Source organism: Petromyzon marinus, chromosome 9 (assembly GCF_048934315.1).
Source record: "Petromyzon marinus isolate PM22_M1 ecotype Great Lakes invasive population chromosome 9, UKy_Petmar_22M1.pri1.0, whole genome shotgun sequence".
In the NCBI taxonomy this organism is placed as follows: Eukaryota; Metazoa; Chordata; class Hyperoartia; order Petromyzontiformes; family Petromyzontidae; genus Petromyzon; species Petromyzon marinus.
This window is the reverse complement of record NC_133675.1, coordinates 464,392-491,791: the sequence shown is the minus strand read 5'-3', so window position 1 is coordinate 491,791 and position 27,400 is coordinate 464,392. Positions and strand designations below refer to the sequence as shown.

Here is a 27,400-nt window from a genome sequence, read left to right as displayed (position 1 = left end):
TACTGGTGACTTCATATATAATTATAACAATCATATTTACAATAATATACAAAACTACACACGTACAATGCTATTTTAACACACACCACGTGTTAGGGTTGTAGCCTGAGATAAGGGGGGCCCTGGGTAAGCTACTGGTGAGTGTGTGGTGGGGTGAGCGTGTGGTGAGTGCAGTGAGTGGCTGTGTCCAGTCCATGTCTGGCGGCCGCTCTTCAGTCGTCTTCCACAACTGGTCTCCACGATAGTGAGTGTGGTGAGTGGGTGTGTGTGTGTGGGGTGAGTGAGTGTGGGTGGCTGGGTGTGTGTGGGGTGACTGTGTGTGGGTGGGTTGGTGGTGCGGTGCTGCTGCTCGTGGTGGTGGTGGTTGGCACCGACTCCACCACCACCCCCCCGCTACTCTGCCGTGGGCTGCCCACCACACAGCAGCAGGCGGCGGAAGATCGAGGAGAGTGCCCTGCCCATATGGGCCAGACCCCTTTGCTTCTTTTTCTTCTTCTTCTCCTGCTGCTGTTGCACCTCCTCCTCCTCTTCCATCTGCTCATCCTCTTCTGTCTTCTCATCCACTTCCATCTGCTCCTCCTCTTCTGTCTTCTCCTCCACTTCCATCTTCTCCTCTTCCTCTGTCTCATCCTCCTCCTCCGTCTGATCCTCGTTCTCCTCCTCCACCTCCTCTGTCTCATCCTCATCCAGCGATGATGACAAGGATGATGATGGGGGCTTTTTCTCCGACTCAGCTCTGTGGAGAGAGAGGCAGCAGCACCACAGCAGCGCATCATCATAATCATCGTCATGCTGGTACTACAGCCAGAGGTCGCGATTGGTCTCCACGGCCAGAAGTGGACCTGGCCAGAAGTGGACCTGGCCATCACAAATGAAAGCAGCTCAACCAAGTGGCTGATGTCATCATCATCATCGTCATATGGGGATTCATAGCGGCAGCCCAAATACTAAATTCATATAGATGCATCGAGACCCATACTCATAGAGACCCATACAGACTCACAACGACCCATACTCAGAGACCCTGCACTGAGCATACAGAGGGAGTCTCACCGTAGATCCGCAGCTCCAAAGGCCTCGCTGGTGATGGTGGTGGCCTCGATGGTGGTGGGGGTGGCCTCGCTGGTGGTGGGGGTGGCCTCGCTGGTGGCGGTTGTGGCCTCGCTGGTGGCGGTTGTGGCCTCGCTGGTGATGGAGGTGGCCTCGCTGGTGATGGGGGTGGCCTCGCTGGTGGTGGGGGTGGCCTCGACGGTGGTGGGGGTGGCCTCGACGGTGGTGGGGGTGGCCTCGACGGTGGTGGGGGTGGCCTCGACGGTGGTGGGGGTGGCCTCGACGGTGGTGGGGGTGGCCTCGATGGTGGTGGGGGTGGCCTCGATGGTGATGGGGGTGGCCTCGATGGTGGTGGGGGTGGCCTCGATGGTGGTGGGGGTGGCCTCGATGGTGGTGGGGGTGGCCTCGATGGTGGTGGGGGTGGCCTCGATGGTGGTGGGGGTGGCCTCGATGGTGGTGGGGGTGGCCTCGATGGTGGTGGGGGTGGCCTCGATGGTGGTGGGGGTGGCCTCGATGGTGGTGGGGGTGGCCTCGATGGTGGTGGGGGTGACCTCGATGGTGGTGGGGGTGGCCTCGATGGTGGTGGGGGTGGCCTCGATGGTGGTGGGGGTGGCCTCGATGGTGGTGGTGGCCTCGATGGTGGTGGTGGCGGCCTCGATGGTGGTGGTGGCGGCCTCGATGGTGGTGGGGGTGGCCTCGATGGTGGTGGGGGTGGCCTCGATGGTGGTGGGGGTGGCCTCCATGGTGGTGGGGGTGGCCTTCATGGTGGTGGGGGTGGCCTCCATGGTGGTGGAGGTGGCCTCGATGGTGGTGGCCTCGATGGTGGTGGGGGTGGCCTCCATGGTGGTGGGGGTGGCCTCCATGGTGGTGGGGGTGGCCTCCATGGTGGTTGGGGTGGCCTCCATGGTGGTGGGGGTGGCCTCCATGGTGGTTGGGGTGGCCTCAATGGTGGTTGGGGTGGCCTCAATGGTGGTGGGGGTGGCCTCCATGGTGGTGGGGGTGGCCTCCATGGTGGTTGGGGTGGCCTCCATGGTGGTGGGGGTGGCCTCCATGGTGGTGGGGGTGGCCTCCATGGTAGTGGGGGTGGCCTCAATGGTAGTGGGGGTGGCCTCAATGGTGGTGGGGGTGGCCTCCATGGTGGTTGGGGTGGCCTCCATGGTGGTGGGGGTGGCCTCCATGGTGGTGGGGGTGGCCTCCATGGTAGTGGGGGTGGCCTCCATGGTAGTGGGGGTGGCCTCAATGGTAGTGGGGGTGGCCTCCATGGTGGTTGGGGTGGCCTCCATGGTGGTTGGGGTGGCCTCGATGGTGGTGGGAGTGGCCTCGATGGTGGTGGGGGTGGACTCGATGGTGGTGGGGGTGGCCTCGATGGTGGTGGGGGTGGCCTCGATGGTGGTGGTCTCGTTCTGGAGCCAGCCGTGACTCAGCGCCTGCTCCGGTGTCATGCGGAGTTCTGGATCCCACCTGGGGGGGCGGGGGGGATGGAGACAGGGGAGGTGAGGATTTGACGTTCCCATCTGTACGTGTGTGTGTACGTGTGTGTGTGTAATGGACAGCGGTGGTGTTATGAACCCGGCAGAAACCCGAGTTAGATTCCTGCACACGGCCAACACCAGTGACAGCAATTATATTATCTGAACTGGTCCTAGGCCTCCCCTAGGTCGACTCAGCCTCAAATGAGTACCTAGTGTAAACATCGCCACTGGGGAGACAAAGGTGGCCGGACGTGGTGGTGCTAGCCACCCACCTCCTCTGTGTGTGCCACAGTGCCGGAGGCCTTCATAGGCGGTGCTGCTACTCGCTACTACTAACAGCACTTGCCCCTACAGTCGGCTTGAGGCTACACGGGCGGTATGTGTCTGTGTTCTTACTGCAGGCAGCTGCTAATGAAGGCCACAAGCTGAGCTCCACATCTCCGCAGCACCAAATGCAGGGGGACACTTGCCGGGAGTCGTTTCCTGGCCGGGCAGTGAGGCTGTCCGGCCTCGTCTGTAGGACAGAGACAGAGAGAGATATACATACACACAGAGAGGGAGATAGAGACAGAGAGATACACAGAGAGACAAAGAAAGAGGAAGAGAGACAGAGAGAGAGACACATACACAGATAGAGACAGAGAGATGGAAAGAGAGACACAGAGAGAGGCATGCACAGTGTCACCAACCACCCACCCACCTACCCACCCACTCACCACCACACCGCTACCCCTACAACACTACCACCTCACCACCACCTCACCACCACACCACCTCCACTACCACCTCTACGCCACCACCAAAGCACGACCACCACCTCACCACCACACCACCACCACCTGACCACACCACCACTACCACCATACCACCACACCGCTACCCCTAGAACACCACCACACCACTACCATCGCCACCACCAACGCCTCACCACCACTACCTCACCACTACCACACCACAACCACACCACCACCTCACCACCACACCACCACCACCTCACCACCACACCGCTACCCCTACAACACCACCTCACCACCACCACCACACCACCACTATCCATTGCCATACCACCACCTCACCAACACCACCACACCACCTCCACTACCCCATCTACACCACCATACCACCACCACCTCACCACCACCACCACCACCACACCATCACCACCTCACCACCACACCGCTAGCCCTATACCACCACCACATGACCACTACTTCACCACCATTATTGCCACCTCTACACCACCACACCACCACTACCACCATACCACCACACTGCCACCACCACACCACCACTATCGCCACCACTAACACCTCACCACCACTACACCTCACCACCACCACACCACCACCTCACCACTATCCACTGCCACACAACCACCACACCACCACCTCACCACCACCTCACCACCACACCACCTCCACTACCACCTCTACACCACCACCACCACCTCACCACCACCACCTCACCACCTCACCACCACCACCACATCATCACCACCTCACCACCACACCGCTAGCGTTACACCACCACCACCTCACCACCACCACCTCACCACTACCTCACCAGCACTTCACCACCACCACACCACCATCACACCACCCTTCAACTCACCAAAGTATGCCGCTCTTTTGCGAGCTTTCTCCACCATTTCTTTTGGAGGCATGCCCAGGATCTGCGCAACCATTTCAAGACAGACACACAGAGGGACACACGCATGTTACACGAATGTTACACGCGTGTTACACACGGGGACCCATACAGAGACCCATAGAGATCCAGAGACTTATATAAAACCATAGGGACTCACAGAGACCCATATGGATCCACAGAGACCCATAGAGAGACCCATACGGACCGACAGAGACCCATACATAGACCCATAGAGGTCCAGAGACTCATATAAAACCATTGAGACTCAGAGGCCCACACTAAAACTGAATATTTCACCAGGGAAGGCCCCACTGAGCTACGTGGCTGTTTTTCATTGGCTGTACGACGAAAGACCTGAACGTGACATTATCGTCGTTGCTCAGCGCATCTAGCATCATGGGTGAGTAGGTGGGTGGGGGGAGGGTGAGTGGGTGGGTTAGTGGATAGGTAGGTGGGTGGGTGAGTGGGTAGGTAGGTGAGTGGGTGAATGGGTGGGTAGGTTGGTGGGTAAGTGGGTGGGTGAGTGGGTGAATGGGTGAGTGGATGGGTGAGTGGGTGAGTGGATGGGTGGATAGGTCGGTGGGTGTGTAGGTGGGTGGGTTACTGGGTGGGTAGATGGGTGAGTCAGTGAGTAGGTGGGTGGGTGAGGGGGTAGGTGGGTGGGTGAGGGGGTGGGCGAGTGGGTGGGTAGGTGGATGAGTGAGTGGGTGGGTAGGTGGGTAGGTGGGTGAGTGGGTGGTTACGTGGGTGTGTAGGTAGGTGGGTGGCTGGGTAAGTAGGTGGGTGAGTGGGCAGGTAAGTAGGTAGATGGGTGGGTGGGTAAATGTGTAGGTGAGTGAGAGGATGCGTAGGTAGGTGGGTGGGTAGGTGAGTGGGTGGGTGGTTGGGTGGCTGGTTGGGTGACTGGCTGACAGGGTTGGGTGACTGAGTGACTGGCTGGGTGACTGGCTGGCTGTGGGCCAGGTTGTTGCTCGAGGCCCCCCAGGGAGGCTCCCCAGTCACCTCGATGCAGCATGCCAGGTGGTCGTCGCGGCTGAACGAGAGGAAGAGTTCCCTGTCGGTGGCCAGCTTGGCGACGGTGCAGCCCAGCGACCATGTGTCCACAGCGCAGGTCGCCGGGTAGCCGAGAAGCACCTCGGGGGCCACGTAGGCGAGGGTTCCTCCCACGTGCGAGGCTGTGCAGACGACAACAGCAGCGATGATGATGAAGATTGTAGACTAGGTACGTGTGTGTAGGTGGGTGGGTGGGTTGGGTGGCTGGGTTGGGTGGCTGGGTTGGGTGGCTGGGTTTGGTGGCTGGGGCGGTGGCTGGGTGGGTGGGGGGTGGATGGTTGGGCGGGTGAGTGGGTAGATGGCTGGCTGGGTGGATGGGTGAGTGGGTGGATGGCTGGGTGGGTGGATGGATAGATGGATGGGTGAGTGGGTGGGCAGGTGGGTGAGTGGGTGGGTGGGTGGATTCATGGGTGGGTGACTGGATGGGCAGGTCAGTGGGTGAGTGGGTAGGTGGCTGGATGGGTCGGTGGCTGGATGGGTCGGTGGGTGGGTGGGTGCATAGATGGATGGGTGGGTGGGTCAGTGGCTGGGCGGGTGGGTGGATGGCTGGGTGGGTGAGTGGGTGGGTGAGTGGGTGGGTGAGTGGGTGGGTGAGTGGGTGGATATCCGGCTGGGTGGGTGGATGGGTGGGTGGGTGGCTTGATGGCTGGGTGGGTAAATGGCTGGGTGGGTGGGTATATAGATGGATGGGTGGTTGAGTGGGTGTATGGGTGGATGGGTGTATGGGTGGATGGGTGTGTGGGTGGGTCGCTGGATGGGGGGGGACGGTGGGTGGGTGGGTGGATGGGTGGGTGGATGGGCGGGTGGGTGAGTGGGTGGGTGGGTAATTGGGTGGATGGCTGGCTGGCTGGCTGGGTGAGAGGGTGGGTGGGTGAGTGGGTGGATGGCTGGCTGGCTGGATGGGTGAGTAGGTCGCTGGATGGCTGAGTGGGTGGGTGGATGGCCGGGTGGGTGGTTGGGTGAGTGGGTGGCTAGATGGCTGGGTGGAGGGGTGGATGGGTGGGTAGATGGATGGCTGGGTGGGTGGGTGGATGGCTGGGTGGGTGGATGTATGGATAGATGGATGGGTGGGTGGGTGAGTGGGTGGGTGGGTGGGTGAGTGGGTGGGTGGGTGAGTGGGCGGGTGGGTGAGTGGGTGGGTGGGTGAGTGGGTGGCTGGGTAGCTGAATCAGTGGGTGGGTGGGTGAGTGGGTGGATGGCTCTCTGGGTGGGTGCGTGGATCGCTCGGTGAGTGGGCAGGTGAGTTGGTGGCTGGATGGCTGGGTGGGTGGGTGTCTGGATGACTGGGTGGGTGGATGGGTGGGTGAATGGCTGTGTGGGTGGGTGCATGGATGGATAGATGGATGGATAGATGGATGGGTGGGTGGGTGGGAGAGTGGGTGGGTGGGTGGGTGGATGGGTCGGTGGGTTGATGGGTTGATGGGTTGATGGGTTGATGGGTTGATGGGTGGATGGGTGGATGGGTGAATGGATGTGTGGGTGGGTGGGTGAGCGGGTGGGTGGGTGGGTGAGTGGGTGGGTGGATGGGCTAGTGGGTGGGTGGATGGGTGGTGGGTGAGTGGGTGGCTGGATGGCTGGGTGGGTAGATGGATGGGTGGATGGCTGGGTGGGTGGGTAGGTGCATGGATGGATATATGGATGGGTGGGTGAGTGGGTGGGTGGATGGGTCAGTGGCTGGGTGGATGAATGGGTAGGTGGGTGGATGGGTGGGTGGATGGGTGGGTGGATGGATGGGTGGGTGGGTGGATGGGTCAGTGGGTGGGTGGATGGGTGGGTGGATTGATGGGGGGGTCGGTGGGTGGCTTGATGGGTGGGGGAATGGATGGGTTGATGGCGAATGGATGTGTAGGTCGGTGGATGGGTGGGTAGATGGGTGTGTGGGGGTGTCAGTGGGTGGATAGGTGGGTGTGTGTGGGTGTCTCCACTCACTTTTGCCATCCACAAAGAAGCTTGAGGCGAAGTTCCTGACCCTGACGATGCCATCCGCGATGTTCGCCAACAGAACGTTGCTCTGGACGGGGAGTGAGCCGCAGGGAGGGAATTCACACCCAGCATGGTCAAGGCGGTGAGCGTCGTTTACGACCGAGCGTCTGTGCAGGGGGACTGCCTCCGCTCACAGACGTTCAACTTACGAAGTTTCAGAGATATGTGCAAAAAAACCAGTGACATCTACATCTGCAGAACGTGAAGAACCTGTGGCATCTACATCAACAGAACATGAACAACCTGTGGCACCTACAGAACGGGAAGAACCAGTGGGATCTACAGAGCATGAAGAACCAGTGACATCTTCATCTACATAACGTGACGGAACAGTGGCATCTATATTTACAGAACGTGAGGAACCAGTGGCATCTACATCTACAGAACGTGAAGAACCAGTGGTATCTACATCTGCAGAACGTGAAGAGCCAGTGGCATCTACATCTGCAGAACGTGAAGAACCAGTGGCATCTACATCCGCAGAACATGAGGAACTATTTGCATCTACATCTACATCTGCAGAACATGAAGAACGAGTGGCATCTACATCTGCAGAACGTGAAGAACGAGTGACATCTGCATCTGCAGAACGTAAAAACCAGTGGCATCTACATCTACAGGACGTGAAATACCAGTGCCATCTACATCTACAGGACGTTAAGACATAGTGGCATCTACATTTGCAGAACGTGAAGAACCAGTGGTATCTACATCTGCAGAACATGAAGAACACCAGTGACATCTACATCTGCAGAACATGAATAATCAGTGGCATCTACATCTGCAGAGCGAGCACCAGCGCCCCAGCGTGTACAACAACCGCCATTCGCCACTAAGTGGCGGTGACGTCACCACGACGCTTGTGCCAGGCCATGTGCACCTTGAGGCTACGTGAAGTGTCGAACGCCCGCTGGCAGGAGGTCACGGGGCAGACCCAAGTGCCACGGGTCGACTGACTCAGATGACTGGCTGATGCACCACCTGTGCCCCTTACTGTGCCAACCTTCTGTGCTTTAGCCACCCGGTGCTCAGCTCGTTGTTGTGAGCGTCGCCCCTCCATCCTCCGTTGTTGTTGGAGGGCAACTGCCTCCAACTGCCCAGCAGCGTCCTTCACGAGCCTCCTCCACAGAGGCCGATCTTGACACCACTGGTACCAGTCATCGGCAAGTCCACTTAGCTCCACGTCCTTCTGTGCCACATCACTCCATCTCTTCTCTAGCCCGTGCCGTGCCCATTTAGCTCCCTCGATCCGGCCGAACAAAAGCTGTTTCGGCATGCGGTGGCTGGGCATGCAGGCTACATGACCCAGCCAACGCAGCCTTGCCTGCCGGAGGAGCTCACCGATGGAACCGTGCCCAGATCTTTCAAAGATTTGTGAGCTCCTCACACAATCCAGCAGGTTAAACCCAGGATGGATCGTAGGCAGGCTAGCCTATATGTTTCTAACCCGCAAAGATGTTCCATTAGGGGGGTCCACGTTTCGCAAGCATAGAGAAGGGAGGGAATAACCGTGGCCGAGAAGACCTGAAGCTTAGTGCGGAGCGACAGACCAGGTAGCTTCCACACAGCGTTACGCAACCGATGAAAAGATATTGCCACTCGACTGATTCGGAGTGAGACCTCTGCTGTTAAACTGGAGCCGGTCATAAGCACACTGCCCAGGTATGGGAAACTCTCCACTCTCTCCACAACTGCCCAATCACCGATTGAGAGTTGTGGGGGTGGAGTGTCCAATGGTACAAAATACCCAGGCAGGTGCTTAGTTTTGGTGGGGCTGATGGTAAGGCCCCATCTCTTAGTGGCACGCTCCAGTCTCAGCAGCAGCGTCTCCAACTCCTCCTCTGAATGAGCAGCTAATACCAAATCATCGGCATACATAATGTGGTTGAGCAATAGGGAGCCATCCCTTGACCGCACCCGGGCATCGATCAGCCCCTCATTATATCTGTACCAAATGGAGATTCCCCCGGTACAGCTATTGAAGGCTTAACGAACTACGTAGTCAAAATTGATGTTAAATAATGTGGGAGCCAGAGGACATCCCTGTCGCACCCCAAGGTGTACAGGTAATGGCTCTGACGCCCGGCCACGTAGTTTTACCCGGGCCGGCTCACCATCATGAAGGTCCTTAATGATCGTGAGCAGAGGGTCAGGGACTCCAAAAGCACGAAGAACAAGGTCAATAAAGCAGAGATGTAGGTCTTGTTGGAATTCCCTACACCTCTGCTGTAGCAGACGGACAGAAAATATGGCATCTGTGCAGGACCGCCCTTTCCTGAAACCACATTGGGGCTCCGCAAGCCTCTCCTCAGCGTGCCTGGCAAGGCGATGTTGAATAATCCTTGCCAGGACCTTTCCCGGCACACTGAGGAGTGAGATGCTCCTGTAGTTGTTACAGTTTTTGCGGTCCCTCTTCTGCCAATCCTGCAGAACCCATCCAGTGGTCCAGACTGTTGTTATGATGTCATATAGGGCAGTCTGTGCACAAACGCCACCCTCCCTCAGCATTTCGCTTGGGAGATCATCTCTACCCGGTGCCTTTCCTGGTCTCAGACTCAGGATCACCTTCAGTACTTCCTCAACAGATGGCACCTCAGCCAGCCACTCACAGGGGGTGACTTCTTCCAATATTTGAGGCACTACAGCCTCAGCAGGATCATTCCCACTTCGTGCCACGATGTTTTCCTGGCTGATGGATTTCCCCTCCCCCAGGACCTCACAGAAATGCTCAGCAAATCTGCAAACCTGTTCCTGGGGGTCAGAGATTGGATCACCGTTTTTTCCCCTAATGATGGTAATAGGTGTGGCGCTGCAGGTTACTTTTTTGATGGAGTTAAATAGAGATTTGTGATCGCGGGCCACTGAGGCAGACTCCATCTCCTCAGCAACCTGCGACCACCACCCATCATTGCAGCGCCTCACGGCTCTCCGAACCTCCGAGCGAAGGCTGTGGTAAGCCTCCTCATTCTCTGACATGGGATTCTGTATCCGATGACAGTGGGCCTGTCGCTTTTTCTCAACCAACCTCAACACCTCCTCTGTCAGCCAGGGTCTCTGGGGAGGTCTGGACCACGTACCCAAAGCAGCCATTGCAGCTGCATGAGTCACAGTCCTAAACCTCGCCCATTTACCCTCGACATCAGGAGGAGTGGGGGACAATGCCAACCCCAGCCGCAAGCAATGATGAAATTCTCACTTGCAACTTTCATCAGATAACTGAGACCAGGCCACTTTAGGTTGGAATGGGGTCCTGGGTGTACACCCACCACCGGAGTGGAAGAATGGCAGGTGCATCTCACAGATGACTAGTCGATGGTCAGAGGGCAGATCAGCTCCACGGTAGGTCCTGGTGTCAAGGACATGGGCTCGCATCCGCTGGTCCGTCACTATGTAGTCCAGCAGATGTTCTTGCTTGGACCCGGCATGCATCCATGATGTTGTGTGGATGCGCCGATGCCGGAACAGCGTGTTTGTAATTACAAGCCCATGGGCTGCACAAAAATCTAGCAGCCTCCTACCGTTGTTATTGAGCTGATCTGGCCCATGCCCTCCAATCACTCCAGACCAGGTGCCAGCATCATGACCAACTCGGGTATTGAAGTCACCCAACAAGATGACTCTATCCTGAGGGGCCACTTTAGCCAGCACCTGTGGCACGAGGTCATAGAAGGCATCTGACTCATCGGCTTTGCTGCATCCCTCCACGGATGTTCGTCTTCGGAGGGGGCATAAATAACCACGAACACCACTCCTCTCCTCCGGTTGATGGGAAGGCGAGCCCAAAGTAGCCTGGGGCTTACAGCTTCCCACACCTCACCGCCACGCTCCCACGCCCCCTTCATTCTTTTGTTCAAAAGAAGAGCCACATCCTGTTGTTTGGCAGTCTGTTGCCCCGAGTAGAGGACTGTCCACCCCTCATGGTGGCAGGAGCCAGAACCGGTCCACCGGACCTCCTGAATGCCACAGAGATCCAGGCGGTACCGGTCCAGCTCCCGACAGAGGAGTGGCAGCCTCTCCTCCGCAGTGAGCGTTCGAACATTCCACGTGGCCACACGAAGTGGCTTTTCGTTGTTTCTGGAGGAGCCCCGAGTGTAGAGATTCAATCTCCTGGCTCCGCCAATTGGAGTTTGGCCAGGAGACGTCATAAATGCCTGTCCCCCCGGGGCCTCCGGCACAAGCTTATTAGTTACATATTTCAGTCGTGGTTTAGTGGTAAAATTTTGAAGGTGGAGGGGTTACCAGCCCCTCGCACCCATCCAGAGCCCCCCGTTTAGCCACTGTGGTGGTCACAGACGCCATGAGGGGAGTAGCCAATCGGAATTGGCCCTCCCCCCACAGCACTGTCCACGACAGAGTTGCCCATCCGGCACTGCGAGGAGTTAGCGGGTTGTTTTGCCGTGTACTCACCCACACACACAGACACACCCACACACAGACACCCACACACTCACACACAGACACCCACACACATATACACCCACACACACAGACACCCACACACACAGACACCATTACACAGCATGCACTCCACTCACGGGCTTGATGTCACCGTGTACGATGCCCCGGGACTTGGTGTGGGCCAGGAAGTGGAGGATGGCCCTAGTGTACGACTTCACCGCATCCTCGTGACTTTGCCACAGCGTCATCTGTCTGAGCACGCAATGGAGTTTCGCCCTGCCACGCGGAGAGACAGCGACCATGTCAGTCACGTCAGCGACGACGTCAGCGACGACGTCAGTGACATCAGCGGTTAGCGTGCTGCGCTGCGAACCTGGCGAACTGGGCTCGGTTCCCGCTCATGGCCAACACCCAGTGACGATTATCTGAACCGGTCCTGGGTCTACCCTAGGTCGACTCAGCCTCAAATGAGTACCTGGTGCGATGTGTAAACATCGCCACTGGGGAGACAAAGGCGGCCGCGCGTGGTGTTGGCCACCCACCCCCTCGTGTGCCGTGCCGGCCTTTAAAGGTGCTCGCTAACAGCACTTGCCACTACAGTCTGTTAAGGCTATATGGGGGATCTTTGATCTTTGTGTGCGTATGTTGAAATTCATTCACACCGTACGTAGCCAAGCATGCTAATGTGTGGGTCTCTATGGGTGTCTGTGTGGGTGTCTCTGTGGGTCTCTATGGGTCTCTGTGGGTCTGGGGGTCTGTGGGTCTCTGTGTGTGAATGTATGCAGAACTTCTTTTGCACCATACATAGCCAACCGTACTAATGTATGGGTATGGGTGTCTCTATGGGTCTGTATGGGTGGTGGTGTTGTGGTGGTGGTGTTTGGTGGTGGTGGTGTTTGGTGGTGGTGTTTGGTGGTGGTGGGTGCTGGTGGGTGATGGTGGATGGGTGGTGGGTGGGTGGTTATGGTGGGTGGTTGGGTGAGGGGTTGTGCTGGTGATGGTGGGTGGTTGAGTGGGTGGTGTGGTGGTGATGGTGGGTGGGTGGTGGAGGGTGAGTGGGTGAGTGGTGTGGTGGTGAGTGAGTGAGTGGGTAAGTGGTGGTGGTGAGTGAGTGAGTGGGTGAGTGGTGGTGGGTGAGTGGTGGTGGTGGTGGTGATGGTGAGTTAGTCGGTGGTGGTGGTGAGTGAGTGGGTGGTGGGTGAGTGAGTGAACGAGTGAGTGGGTGAGTGAATGTTGGTGGTGAGTTAATGAGTGAGTGAGTGGTGGTAGTGGTGCTGGTGGTGTGCGTACTTCAACAGCTCCATGACAAGGCATTTGTGGCCTCGAAAGTAGAAAGTCTCCAGGACCCTGACTACGTTGTAGTCCATGTTGCTACGGTCGCTCTGGAGCTCCATGGACATTAGCAGCTCCGTTCTCTGGTGCTTTTCTTCCCTGGAGCTGCGAGCGAGTGAGCAAGTTCACAGAACGAGAGAGAGAAAGAAAGAGAGACAGATAGAGAGAAAGAGACATAAAGAAACAGAGATCAAGACAGAGACAGACAGAGAGAGACAGACAGAGACAGAGAGTTTAGACTTTAATATACAGTGGGTCTGTGTGTGGAACACTGAGTAGTAGTAGTGGGTCTGTGTGTGGAACACTGAGTAGTAATAGTGGGTCTGTGTGTGGAACACTGAGTAGTAGTAGTGGGTCTGTGTGTGTAACACAGAGTAGTAGTAGTGGGTCTGTGTGTGTAACACTGAGTAGAAGTCGTATTGGATCTGTGTGTGTAACACTGTGTAGTAGTAGTGGGTCTGTGTGTGTAACACTGAATAGTAGTAGTGGGTCTGTGTGTGTAACACTGAGTAGAAGTCGTATTGGATCTGTGTGTGTAACACTGTGTAGTAGTAGTGGGTCTATGTGTGTAACACTGAGTAGTAGTAGTGGCTCTGTGTGTGTAACACTGAGTAGTAGTGGGTCTGTGTGTGTAACACTGAGTAGTAGTAATGGGTCTGTGTGTAACACTGAGTAGTAGTAGTGGGTCTGTGTGTGTAACACTGAGTAGTAGTAGTGGGTCTGTGTGTGTAACAGTGAGTAGTAGTAATGTGTCTGTGTGTGTAACACTGAGTAGTAGTAGTGGGTCTATGTGTGTAACACTGATTAGTAGTAGTGGGTCTGTGTGTGTAACACTGAGTAGTAGTAATGGGTAATGCATAGTTGGTCTGTCGCTATCAATATTATCCACAATAGAGGTGAGTTTGGGTTATATGACGTAAATATAAATGTTGTGTCATTAAATCCGCCACACTGACACACGCCCAATTGGTTGACGTGGTTTGTCACCTAAACACAAAACGCTTGGCCAGCTCGTTACTTGCTCAGCACTTAACCGGTTGTTGTGTTGGAAAGTGTCAAAGTCAATTGACAGTGTTGTGGTGGGGTTCGTCTCCAACACACAACCAGTGGTGGCGGTGGTGGTGAGGGTGGTGGGGAGGTGGTGGTGGGGTGGGAGTGTCGCTGTGGAGGTGGTGGTGAGGAGGTGGTGGTTGAGCGATGGAGATTCAAGTAAAGGATGTTCAGTCATTGTTTGTTGTTGTGGTTCACAGCCAGCAGCAGTCCCATAGTGTGTGTTTGTTTATTGTTCTTGTTATTGGTGGTGTTATTGTTGTTGTTGACTGCACTGCTGCGCCAGGGCCCACTCACGTGGAGGGCGAGGCGAGGATCTTGAGAGCCACCATCGTCCGAGTCTTGTGGTCCAGACACCTCACCACCACGCTCTGCCCACCCTGCCCAATCTTCCTGTCCAGCTGGAAGCGGTAGTAGAAGTGCTCGTTCTGGACCTGCAGGGGTCACGGGAGGTCAGGGTGGGGGTCACGAGGAGGTCACATGTAGCCAACAGTGCTAATCTGTGGGTCACTGTGGGTGTCTGTGGGTGTCTCTGTGCGTCTCTATGTGTCTGGGTGCCTCTGTATGTGTGTATGTTGAACTTCTTTCGCACTGTACGTAGCCAACCGTGCTAATCTGTGGTACTTTATGGGTATCAGTGTCTCTGTGTGGGCCTTCATGATAGTGAACAGGCCCGGGTAAAACTACGTGGCCGGGAGTCAGAGCCATTCCCTGTACACCTTGGGGTGTGACAGGGATGTCCTCTGGCTCCCACATTATTTAACATCTATTTTGACCACATAGTTCGTGAAGCCTTCAATAGCTGTACCGGGGGAATCTCCATTTGGTACAGATATAATGGGAGGCTGATCGATGCCCGGGTGCGGTCAACGGATGGCTCCCTATTGCTCAACCACGTTATGTATGCCGATGATTTGGTAATAGCTGCTCATTCAGAGGAGGAGTTGGAGACGCTGCTGCTGAGACTGGAGTGTGCCACTAAGAGATGGGGCCTTACCATCAGCCCCACCAAAACTAAGCACCTGCCTGGGTATTTTGTACCATCGGATACTCCACCCCCACAACTCCCAATCGGTGATGGGGCAATTGTGGAGAGAGTGGAGAGTTTCCCATACCTGGGCAGTGTGCTTATGACCGGCTACAGTTTAACAGCAGAGGTCTCACTCAGAATCAGTCGGGCGGCAATATATTTTCATCGGTTGTGTAACGCTGTGTGGAAGCTACCTGGTCTGTCGCTCCGCACTAAGCTTCAGGTCTTCTCGGCCACGGTCATTCCCTCCCTTCTCTACACTTGCGAAACGTGGACCCCCCAAATGGAACATCTTCGCCGGTTAGAAACATTTAGGCTAGCCTGCCTACGATCCATCATGGGTTTAACCAGGCTGGATTGTGTGAGGAGCTCACAAATCATTGAAAGATCTGGGCAAGGTCCCATCGGTGAGCTCCTCCGGCAGGCAAGGCTGCGTTGGATGGGTCATGTAGCCCGCATGCCCAGCCAACGCATGCCGAAACAGATTTTATTCGGCCGGATCAAGGGGGCTAAACGGGCGCAGCACGGGCTAGAGAAGAGATGGAGTGATGTGGTACAGGAGGATGCGGTGTCAAGATCAGCCTCTGTGGAGGAGGCTCGTGAAGGACGCTACTGGGAAGTTGGAGGCAGCCGCCCTCCAACAACAACGGAGGGCGGAGGAGCGACGGTCACAACAATGAGCGGAGCGCCGGGTGGCTAAAGCACAGCAGGATGGCACAGTAGGGGGCACAGGTGGTGCATCAGCCAGTCATCTCAGACAGTCGTCCCGTGGAACCTGGGTCTACCCCGTGACCTCCTGGCAGCGGGCGTTCAACACTTCACGTGGCCTCAAGGTGCACCTGGCCTGGCACAAGCGTTGTGGTGACGTCACCGCCACTTAGTGGCGAATGGCGGTTGTTGTTGTTGTGTCTGTGTCTTTGTGTGTGTCTGTGAGTCTCACAAGGATGTAGTTGTTGTCGTCGTCGTCAAATTCTCCGTTCTTCACTCCCCCTCGTGAGCTTCCTTCCCCGTCCAGAGTGAAGAACCAAACTTCCTGCATGGTGGCCAGCTCCAGCTTCTGGCGCTCAGTCAAGTGAGGCTTGAAGAGACTCAGGATCGCTGCACACGTGACAACAATAACAACTTAAACTATAAACTAATTTTATTTACGCACACACCGGGTTAAGCCCCCCACCGAAGTGACTGGTATCATCATCCTAATCGTCGTCATCATCGTCATCATCATTATCATCATTGTCATCATCGTCGTCGTCATCATTATCATTGTCATCATCGTCGTCATCATCGTCATCATCATCGTCGTCATCTTCATTATCATCATCGTCATCATCATCGTTGTCATCGTCGTCATCATCGTCATCATCATCGTCGTCATCGTCGTCATCATCATCATCGTCAACATCGTCATCAACGTCATCGTCGTCGTCATCATCACCATCATCATCATCGTCACCATCGTCGTCATCACCATGTGGGAGCAATTTGCTCTAAGTGCACGTTGATACAGACTTATAGAGACTCCTAGAGAACCACAGAGATCCTCAGAGACCCACAAAGAACCATACTCATATAGAACCATAGAGACCCAAGGAGACCCATAGAGCCCCACAGAGATGCACAGAGACCCTCATAGACCCATACTCATATAGAACCAGAGACCCACAGAGACCCATATTCATATAGAACCATGGAGACCCACAGAGACCCACACAGAACCATACTCATATAGAACCATAGAGACCCAAGGATACCCATAGAGCTCCACAGAGACGCAGAGACCCTCAGAGACCCACTGAGACCCATATTCATATAGAACCAGAGACCCACAGAGATCCATACTTATATAGAACCATAGAGCCCCACAGAGACGCACAGAGACACTCATAGACCCACAGAGACCCATACTCATATAGAACCATAGAGACCCACAGAGACTGCCACTCATATAGAACCAGAGACCCACAAAGACCTATACTCATATAGAACCATATAGACCCACAGAGACCGATACTCAGAGACCCACGGAGCGGTACAGGGTGCGTGTACGGATGATGAACTTCGTTCGCACTGCACGTAGCTAACCGTGCTAAGGTATGGGTCTCTGTGGGTGTCTATGGGTGTCTCTGTGGATCTATGGTTCTTTGTGGGGTGTATCTGTGTGTTTATGGGTCTCTATGGGTGTCTCTATGTGTCTTTGGAGTCTCTTTGGGTATCTCTGTGTGTCTATGGGTCTCTATGGGTGTCTCTATGTGTCTATGGGTATATCTGTGAGTCTCTATGTGTCTATAGGTGTCTCTGTGGGTCTAAGGGTCTCTATGGGTGTCTCTGTGGGTGGCTGGGTGTCTGTGGGTCTCTATGTGTGTCTCTGTGGGTCTCCGTGGTGGTCACTGCGTGGATTTGTTCCCCTTCACATTTTGAGGAATCACCATCGTCACGCTTTTATCAAAGTGTTTTTTCGCTGCTGCTGTGCATTTCCAGGCGATGACAATGATGATGATTTGATGATATCAGGCCACTTGGTTGAGCTGCTGCTATTTGAGCTGCTATCATTCTTAGACTTTGATGATTTTCCTGCTCATCTCTCTCTCTCTCTAACCTTTGGGTGATTTGCTGCGGATTAATCCGGTGCCGGAGGTGAACGCGCTCCACGTGGTGATAGACGGAGGCTGCCTCCCACTCGGTCCAGCTCGACTTGTCTACACACACACATAAACACACACACACGTACAAAGACAAAGATCCCCCGTATAGCTTGTAACAGACTGTTGGGGAAAGTGCTTATAGCGAGCCCCTATGAAGCCCAGCATGGCACACGAGGGGGTAGGTGGGCAGCACCATGCCCGGCCGCCTTTGTCTCCACAGTGGCGATGTCTACACACCACACCAGGTACTCATTTGAGGCTGAGTCGACCTACGGGAGGCCCAGGACCGGTTCAAATAATCGTCAGTGGTGTTGGCCATAAGCGGGAATCGAACCCGGGTTGCCAGGTTCGTGGCAGTGCGCAAACTGCTACACTACCGCTCCCCACATACACATAAATAAAAAATAAAGATCCCCCATATAGCCTTAACAGACTGTAGGGGGCAAGTGCTGTTAGCGAGCACCTATGAAGGCCGGAACGGTACACGAGGGGGTGGGTGGCCAGCACCACGCCCGACCGCCTTTTTCTCCCTAGTGGCGATGTTTACACACCGCACCAGGTACTCATTTGAGGCTGAGTCGACCTAGGGGAGGCCCGGGACCGGTTCAGATAATCGTCACTGGTGTTGGCCGTGAGCGGGAATCGAACCCGGGTCGCCAGGTTCATAGCGCAGCGCGCTAACCGCTACACTATCGCTACACACATACACACACACATAGACAAAGGTGCAGTAGACTCGTCAACACACACACACAAAGACAACGGTCCCCTTGAGGCTGTAACAAAACTGTGTTCAAAGGTGTGGGTGTTTGTAAGTGTGGGTGTTCATAAGTGTGGGTGGTGTTCGTAATTGTGGGTGTTGGTAGGTGGGTAGTGTTCGTAAGTGTGGATCTTTGTAAGTGTGGGTGGTGTTCGTAAGTGTGGGTGTTCGTAGGTGGGTAGTGTTCGCAAGTGTGGATCTTTGTAAGTGTGGGTGGTGTTCGTAAGTGTGGGTGTTCATAGGTGTGGGTGGTGTTCGTAAGTGAGGATGTTCGTCAGTGAGGGTGTTCGTCGGTGTGGTGTTCGTCAGTGAGGGTGTTGGTGTGGTGTTTGTAAGTGAGGGTGTTCATCAGTGTGGGTGGTGTTTTGTAAGTCCTGGTGTGGTTCATATGTCGAGCAAAAGGGGTCACGCATACCATGGCGCTAATTCTGAGAGTAGCGTTGTTGTACTCCGTAAATATCTCGGTGTCTCTGCGTGGAGAGTGGAGGGGGGGGACGGAGGAGAGAGTCAGTGGAGGGCGAGGTCACCGCGATCACAAGTGGACTCACATCGTCAACACGGACTCACACATTCATCACAAACTCACATCCTCACCACGAACCCGCATCCTCACTAAGGACTCACACCCTCACCAATAACCCACAATACAAACCCCATTCACCAAGAACCCACAACACGGACCCACACACTCACCACGAACCCACAACACGGACCCACACACTCACCACGAACCCACAACACGGACCCACACACTCACCCCGAACCCACAACATGGACTCACACACTCACCACGAACCCACAACACGGACCCACACACTCACCACGAACCCACAACACGGACCCACACACTCACCACGAACCCACAACACGGACCCACACACTCACCACGAACCCACAACACGGACCCACACACTCACCACGAACCCACAACACGGACCCACACACTCACCACGAACCCACAACATGGACCCACACACTCACCACGAACCCAGAACACGGACCCACACACTCACCACGAACCCACAACACGGACCCACACACTCACCACGAACCCACAACACGGACCCACATACTCACCACGAACCCACAACACGGACCCACACTCTCACCACGAACCCACAACACGGACCCACACGCTCACCACGAACCCACAACACGGACCCACACACTTACCACGAACCCACAACACGGACCCACACACTCACCACGAACCCCCAACACGGACCCACACACTCTTACCACAACACGGACCCACACACTCACCACGAACCCACAACATGGACCCACACACTCACCACGAACCCACAACACGGACCCACACACTCACCACGAACCCACAACACGGACCCACACACTAGACCACGAACCCACAACACGGACCCACACACTCTTAGCACGAACCCACAACACGGACCCACACACTCACCACGAACCCACAACACGGACCCACACACTCACCCCGAACCCACAACATGGACTCACACACTCACCACGAACCCACAACACGGACCCACACACTCACCACGAACCCACAACACGGACCCACACACTCACCACGAACCCACAACACGGACCCACACACTCACCACGAACCCACAACACGGACCCACACACTCACCACGAACCCACAACATGGACCCACACACTCACCACGAACCCCCAACACGGACCCACACACTCAACACGAACCCACAACACGGACCCACACACTCACCACGAACCCACAACACGGACCCACATACTCACCACGAACCCACAACACGGACCCACACTCTCACCACGAACCCACAACATGGACCCACACGCTCACCACGAACCCACAACACGGACCCACACGCTCACCACGAACCCACAACACGGACCCACACACTTACCACGAACCCACAACACGGACCCACACACTCACCACGAACCCCCAACACGGACCCACACACTCAACACGAACCCACAACACGGACCCACACACTCACCACGAACCCACAACACAGACCAACACACTCACCACGAACCCACAACACGGACCCACACACTCAACACGAACCCACAACACGGACCCACACTCTTCCCACGAACCCACAACACGGACCCACACACCACGAACCCACAACACGGACCAACATACTCACCACGAACCTGCAACATGGGCCCACACACTCACCACGAACCCACAACACGGACTCATACACTCACCACGAACCCACAACATGGACCCACACACTCACCACGAACCCACAATACAAACCCACACTCACCAGAACCCACAACACGGATCCACCCACTCATCAAGAACCCACAACACAGACCAATACATTCACCACGAACCCACAACACGGACCCACACACTCACCACGAACCCACAACACGGACCCACACACTCACCACGGACCCACACACTCACCACGAACCCACAACATGGATCCACACACTCACCACGAACCCACAACACGGACCCACACACTCTTACCACAACACGGACGCACACACTCACCACGAACCCACAACACGGACCCACACACTCACCACGAACCCACAACACGGACCCACCCACTCACCACGAACCCACAACACGGACCCATACACTCACCACGAACCCACAACACGGATCCACACACTCACCACGAACCCACAACACGGACCCACACACTCTTACCACAACACGGACCCACACACTCACCACGAACCCACAACACGGACCTACACACTCACCACGAACCCACAACACGGACCCACACACTCACCACGAACCCACAACACGGACCCACACACTAGACCACGAACCCACAACACGGACCCACACACTCTTACCACGAACCCACAACACGGACCCACACACTCACCACGAACCCACAACACGGACCCACACACTCACCACGAACCCACAACACGGACCCACACACTCACCCCGAACCCACAACATGGACTCACACACTCACCACGAACCCACAACACGGACCCACACACTCACCACGAACCAACAACACGGACCCACACACTCACCACGAACCCACAACACGGACCCACTCACCACGAACCCACAACACGGACCCACACTCTCACCACGAACCCACAACACGGACCCACACGCTCACCACGAACCCACAACACGGACCCACACACTTACCACGAACCCACAACACGGACCCACACACTCACCACGAACCCACAACACGGACCCACACACTCAACACGAACCCACAACACGGACCCACACACTCACCACGAACCCACAACACAGACCAACACACTCACCACGAACCCACAACACGGACCCACACACTCAACACGAACCCACAACACGGACCCACACTCTTCCCACGAACCCACAACACGGACCCACACACTCACCACGAACCCACAACACGGACCCACACACTCACCACGAACCCACAACACGGACCCACACACTCACCCCGAACCCACAACATGGACTCACACACTCACCACGAACCCACAACACGGACCCACACACTCACCACGAACCCACAACACGGACCCACACACTCACCACGAACCCACAACACGGACCCACACACTCACCACGAACCCACAACACGGACCCACACACTCACCACGAACCCACAACATGGACCCACACACTCACCACGAACCCCCAACACGGACCCACACACTCAACACGAACCCACAACACGGACCCACACACCACGAACCCACAACACGGACCCACATACTCACCACGAACCCACAACACGGACCCACACTCTCACCACGAACCCACAACATGGACCCACACGCTCACCACGAACCCACAACACGGACCCACACACTTACCACGAACCCACAACACGGACCCACACACTCACCACGAACCCCCAACACGGACCCACACACTCAACACGAACCCACAACACGGACCCACACACTCACCACGAACCCACAACACAGACCAACACACTCACCACGAACCCACAACACGGACCCACACACTCAACACGAACCCACAACACGGACCCACACTCTTCCCACGAACCCACAACACGGACCCACACACCACGAACCCACAACACGGACCAACATACTCACCACGAACCTGCAACATGGGCCCACACACTCACCACGAACCCACAACACGGACTCATACACTCACCACGAACCCACAACATGGACCCACACACCACGAACCCACAATACAAACCCACACTCACCAGAACCCACAACACGGATCCACCCACTCATCAAGAACCCACAACACAGACCAATACATTCACCACGAACCCACAACACGGACCCACACACTCACCACGAACCCACAACACGGACCCACACACTCACCACGGACCCACACACTCACCACGAACCCACAACATGGATCCACACACTCACCACGAACCCACAACACGGACCCACACACTCTTACCACAACACGGACGCACACACTCACCACGAACCCACAACACGGACCCACACACTCACCACGAACCCACAACACGGACCCACCCACTCACCACGAACCCACAACACGGACCCATACACTCACCACGAACCCACAACACGGATCCACACACTCACCACGAACCCACAACACGGACCCACACACTCTTACCACAACACGGACCCACACACTCACCACGAACCCACAACACGGACCTACACACTCACCACGAACCCACAACACGGACCCACACACTCACCACGAACCCACAACACGGACCCACACACTAGACCACGAACCCACAACACGGACCCACACACTCTTACCACGAACCCACAACACGGACCCACACACTCACCACGAACCCACAACACGGACCCACACACTCACCACGAACCCACAACACGGACCCACACACTCACCCCGAACCCACAACATGGACTCACACACTCACCACGAACCCACAACACGGACCCACACACTCACCACGAACCAACAACACGGACCCACACACTCACCACGAACCCACAACACGGACCCACACACTCACCACGAACCCACAACACTGACCCACACTCTCACCACGAACCCACAACACGGACCAACACGCTCACCACGAACCCACAACACGGACCCACACACTTACCACGAACCCACAACACGGACCCACACACTCACCACGAACCCACAACACGGACCCACACACTCAACACGAACCCACAACACGGACCCACACACTCACCACGAACCCACAACACAGACCAACACACTCACCACGAACCCACAACACGGACCCACACACTCAACACGAACCCACAACACGGACCCACACTCTTCCCACGAACCCACAACACGGACCCACACACTCACCACGAACCCACAACACGGACCCACACACTCACCACGAACCTGCAACATGGGCCCACACACTCACCACGAACCCACAACACGGACTCATACACTCACCACGAACCCACAACATGGACCCACACACTCACCACGAACCCACAATACAAACCCACACTCACCAGAACCCACAACACGGATCCACCCACTCATCAAGAACCCACAACACAGACCAATACATTCACCACGAACCCACAACACGGACCCACACACTCACCACGAACCCACAACACGGACCCACACACTCAACACGAACCCACAACACGGACCCACACTCTTCCCACGAACCCACAACACGGACCCACACACCACGAACCCACAACACGGACCAACATACTCACCACGAACCTGCAACATGGGCCCACACACTCACCACGAACCCACAACACGGACTCATACACTCACCACGAACCCACAACATGGACCCACACACTCACCACGAACCCACAATACAAACCCACACTCACCAGAACCCACAACACGGATCCACCCACTCATCAAGAACCCACAACACAGACCAATACATTCACCACGAACCCACAACACGGACCCACACACTCACCACGAACCCACAACACGGACCCACACACTCACCACGGACCCACACACTCACCACGAACCCACAACATGGATCCACACACTCACCACGAACCCACAACACGGACCCACACACTCTTACCACAACACGGACGCACACACTCACCACGAACCCACAACACGGACCCACACACTCACCACGAACCCACAACACGGACCCACCCACTCACCACGAACCCACAACACGGACCCATACACTCACCACGAACCCACAACACGGATCCACACACTTACCACGAACCCACAACACGGACCCACACACTCTTACCACAACACGGACCCACACACTCACCACGAACCCACAACACGGACCCACACACTCACCACGAACCCACAACACGGACCCACACACTCACCACGAACCCACAACACGGACCCACACACTAGACCACGAACCCACAACACGGACCCACACACTCTTACCACGAACCCACAACACGGACCCACACACTCACCACGAACCCACAACACGGACCCACACACTCACCACGAACCCACAACACGGACCCACACACTCACCCCGAACCCACAACATGGACTCACACACTCACCACGAACCCACAACACGGACCCACACACTCACCACGAACCAACAACACGGACCCACACACTCACCACGAACCCACAACACGGACCCACACACTCACCACGAACCCACAACACGGACCCACTCACTCACCACGAACCCACAACACGGACCCACACACTCACCACGAACCCACAACACGGACCCACACTCTCACCACGAACCCACAACACGGACCCACACGCTCACCACGAACCCACAACTCGGACCCACACACTTACCACGAACCCACAACACGGACCCACACACTCACCACGAACCCACAACACGGACCCACACACTCAACACGAACCCACAACACGGACCCACACACTCACCACGAACCCACAACACAGACCAACACACTCACCACGAACCCACAACACGGACCCACACACTCAACACGAACCCACAACACGGACCCACACTCTTCCCACGAACCCACAACACGAACCCACAACACGGACCCACACACTCACCACGAACCCACAACACGGACCCACACACTCAACACGAACCTGCAACATGGGCCCACACACTCACCACGAACCCACAACACGGACTCATACACTCACCACGAACCCACAACATGGACCCACACACTCACCACGAACCCACAATACAAACCCACACTCACCAGAACCCACAACACGGATCCACCCACTCATCAAGAACCCACAACACAGACCAATACATTCACCACGAACCCACAACACGGACCCACACACTCACCACGAACCCACAACACGGACCCACACACTCACCACGGACCCACACACTCACCACGAACCCACAACATGGATCCACACACTCACCACGAACCCACAACACGGACCCACACACTCTTACCACAACACGGACCCACACACTCACCACGAACCCACAACACGGACCCACACACTCACCACGAACCCACAACACGGACCCACACACTCACCACGAACCCACAACACGGACCCATACACTCACCACGAACCCACAACACGGACCCACACACTCACCACGAATCCACAACACGGACACACACAGCTCACCTCGTAAAGATTTTCGAGTGGATGGCTTCGACAGAACCTGCTCGAAAGTCGATGATGAAAATGAAGCAGCCGTAGATCCAGCAGCAGCCGCCTCCTTCACATCCGTCTAAAATTCTGAAGAGACGTTATAGCAGCCACGCCCCGTCGAGTGACGTCTTACAACGCGACCACGCCCACCGACAGCTCCTCCCCTGGGCAACACCAACCACCCCCGCGTCTACTTCCGGGTTATGGAGATTGGAGGCGGCGGCGGGAAAATCTGAACCCTATCTGGGCCTCCTCTAGGTCGACGCAGCCTGAAGGTGCCTACACGGGACTCAGTGTGATGAGTCTGTGGGTCTCTGTGTGGTGAGTTTATGGGTCTCTGTGGTGAGTTTGTGGGTCTCAGTGTGGTGAGTCTCTGTGTGGCGAGTCTGTGGGTTTCTGTGTGGTTTGTGGATCTGTGTGGTGAGTGTAGGTTTTTGTGTGTGGTGAGTCTGTGGAACTTTGTGTGGTGAGTCTCTGTGTGGTGAGGCTGTGGGTCTCTGTGTGGTGAGTTTGTGGGTCTCTGTGGTGAGTTTGTGGGTCTCTGTGTGGTGAGTCTCTGTGTGGTGAGTCTGTGTGGTGAGTCTGTGTGTCTCTGTGGTGAGTCTGTGGGTCTCTGTGTGGTGGTGCAGTGGTTAGTGTGCTGTGTGTGTGGGAGAGGTGGTGCAGTGGTTAGTGCGCTGTGTGTGTGGGGAGCGGTAGTGCAGTGGTTATCGCACTGTGTGTGGGGAGCGGTGGTGCAGTGGTTAGCGTGCTGTGTGTGTGTGGGGAGCAGTAGTGGAGTGGTTAGTGCGCTGTGTGTTGGGAGTGGTGGTGCAGTGGTTAGCGTGCTGTGTGTGTGGGGAACGGTGGTGTAGTGGTTAGCGCACTGTGTGTGTGGGGAGCGGTGGTGCAGTGGTTTGCGCACTGTGTGTGTGGGGAGCGGTAGTGCAGTGGTTAGCGCACTGTGTGTGTGGGGAGCGGTGATGCAGTGGTTAGCGCACTGTGTGTGTGGGGAGCGGTAGTGCAGTGGTTAGCGCACTGTGTGTGTGGGGAGCGGTGGTGTAGTGGTTTGCGCACTGTGTGTGTGGGGAGCGGTGATGCAGTGGTTAGCGCACTGTGTGTGTGGGGAGCGGTAGTGGAGTGGTTAGTGCGCTGTGTGTGTGCGGAGCGGTGGTGCAGTGGTTAGCGTGCTGTGTGTGGGGAACGGTGGTGCAGTGGTTAGCGCACTGTTTGTGGGGAGCGGTAGAGTCGCGTCGATAGAAAAATAATAATAAAGGTAAGGTTAAATCTTCATTTGAAGCTTTCGTGACTGCAGGAATCCATACTCTTTGGTTAGCGCACTGTGTGTGTGTCTGTTGGGGGAGCGGTGGTGCAGTGGTTAGCGCCGATGCAGCTCCCTATCGATGTGCCTGTTACAGAGACAGATTGCCGGAGCCTGCCACTTGCAGAACTGAATTGTGTGTGTTGTGTCTCTGCTTATAT

General features: G+C 56.0%; 1 protein-coding gene across 1 annotated transcript; it reads right to left on the bottom strand.

Moving 5' to 3' along the window:
• On the bottom strand, positions 1-26,415 carry LOC142924130 (uncharacterized). Its single transcript, XM_076065775.1, has 13 exons — positions 25,913-26,415; positions 18,836-18,890; positions 17,615-17,714; positions 15,959-16,116; positions 14,286-14,422; positions 12,897-13,043; positions 11,744-11,882; positions 7,155-7,236; positions 5,175-5,347; positions 4,134-4,194; positions 2,919-3,036; positions 1,054-2,511; positions 1-736 (listed from the first exon to the last, which is right to left on the bottom strand). Exons 2-13 carry the CDS (start codon positions 18,836-18,838, stop codon positions 394-396), a joined length of 2,919 nt encoding a protein of 972 aa, XP_075921890.1. The 5' UTR covers positions 18,839-18,890; positions 25,913-26,415; the 3' UTR covers positions 1-393.
• Positions 26,416-27,400: the final 985 nt, after the last annotated feature.

Coding starts and splice junctions, on each gene's coding strand:
- LOC142924130 (XM_076065775.1), bottom strand. Junction 14,423..15,958: donor ACGACAACAACTACATCCTT/GTGAGACTCACA, acceptor TGACCCCTGCAG/GTCCAGAACGAGCACTTCTA. Junction 7,237..11,743: donor TACACGGTGACATCAAGCCC/GTGAGTGGAGTG, acceptor CTCCCCGTCCAG/AGCAACGTTCTGTTGGCGAA.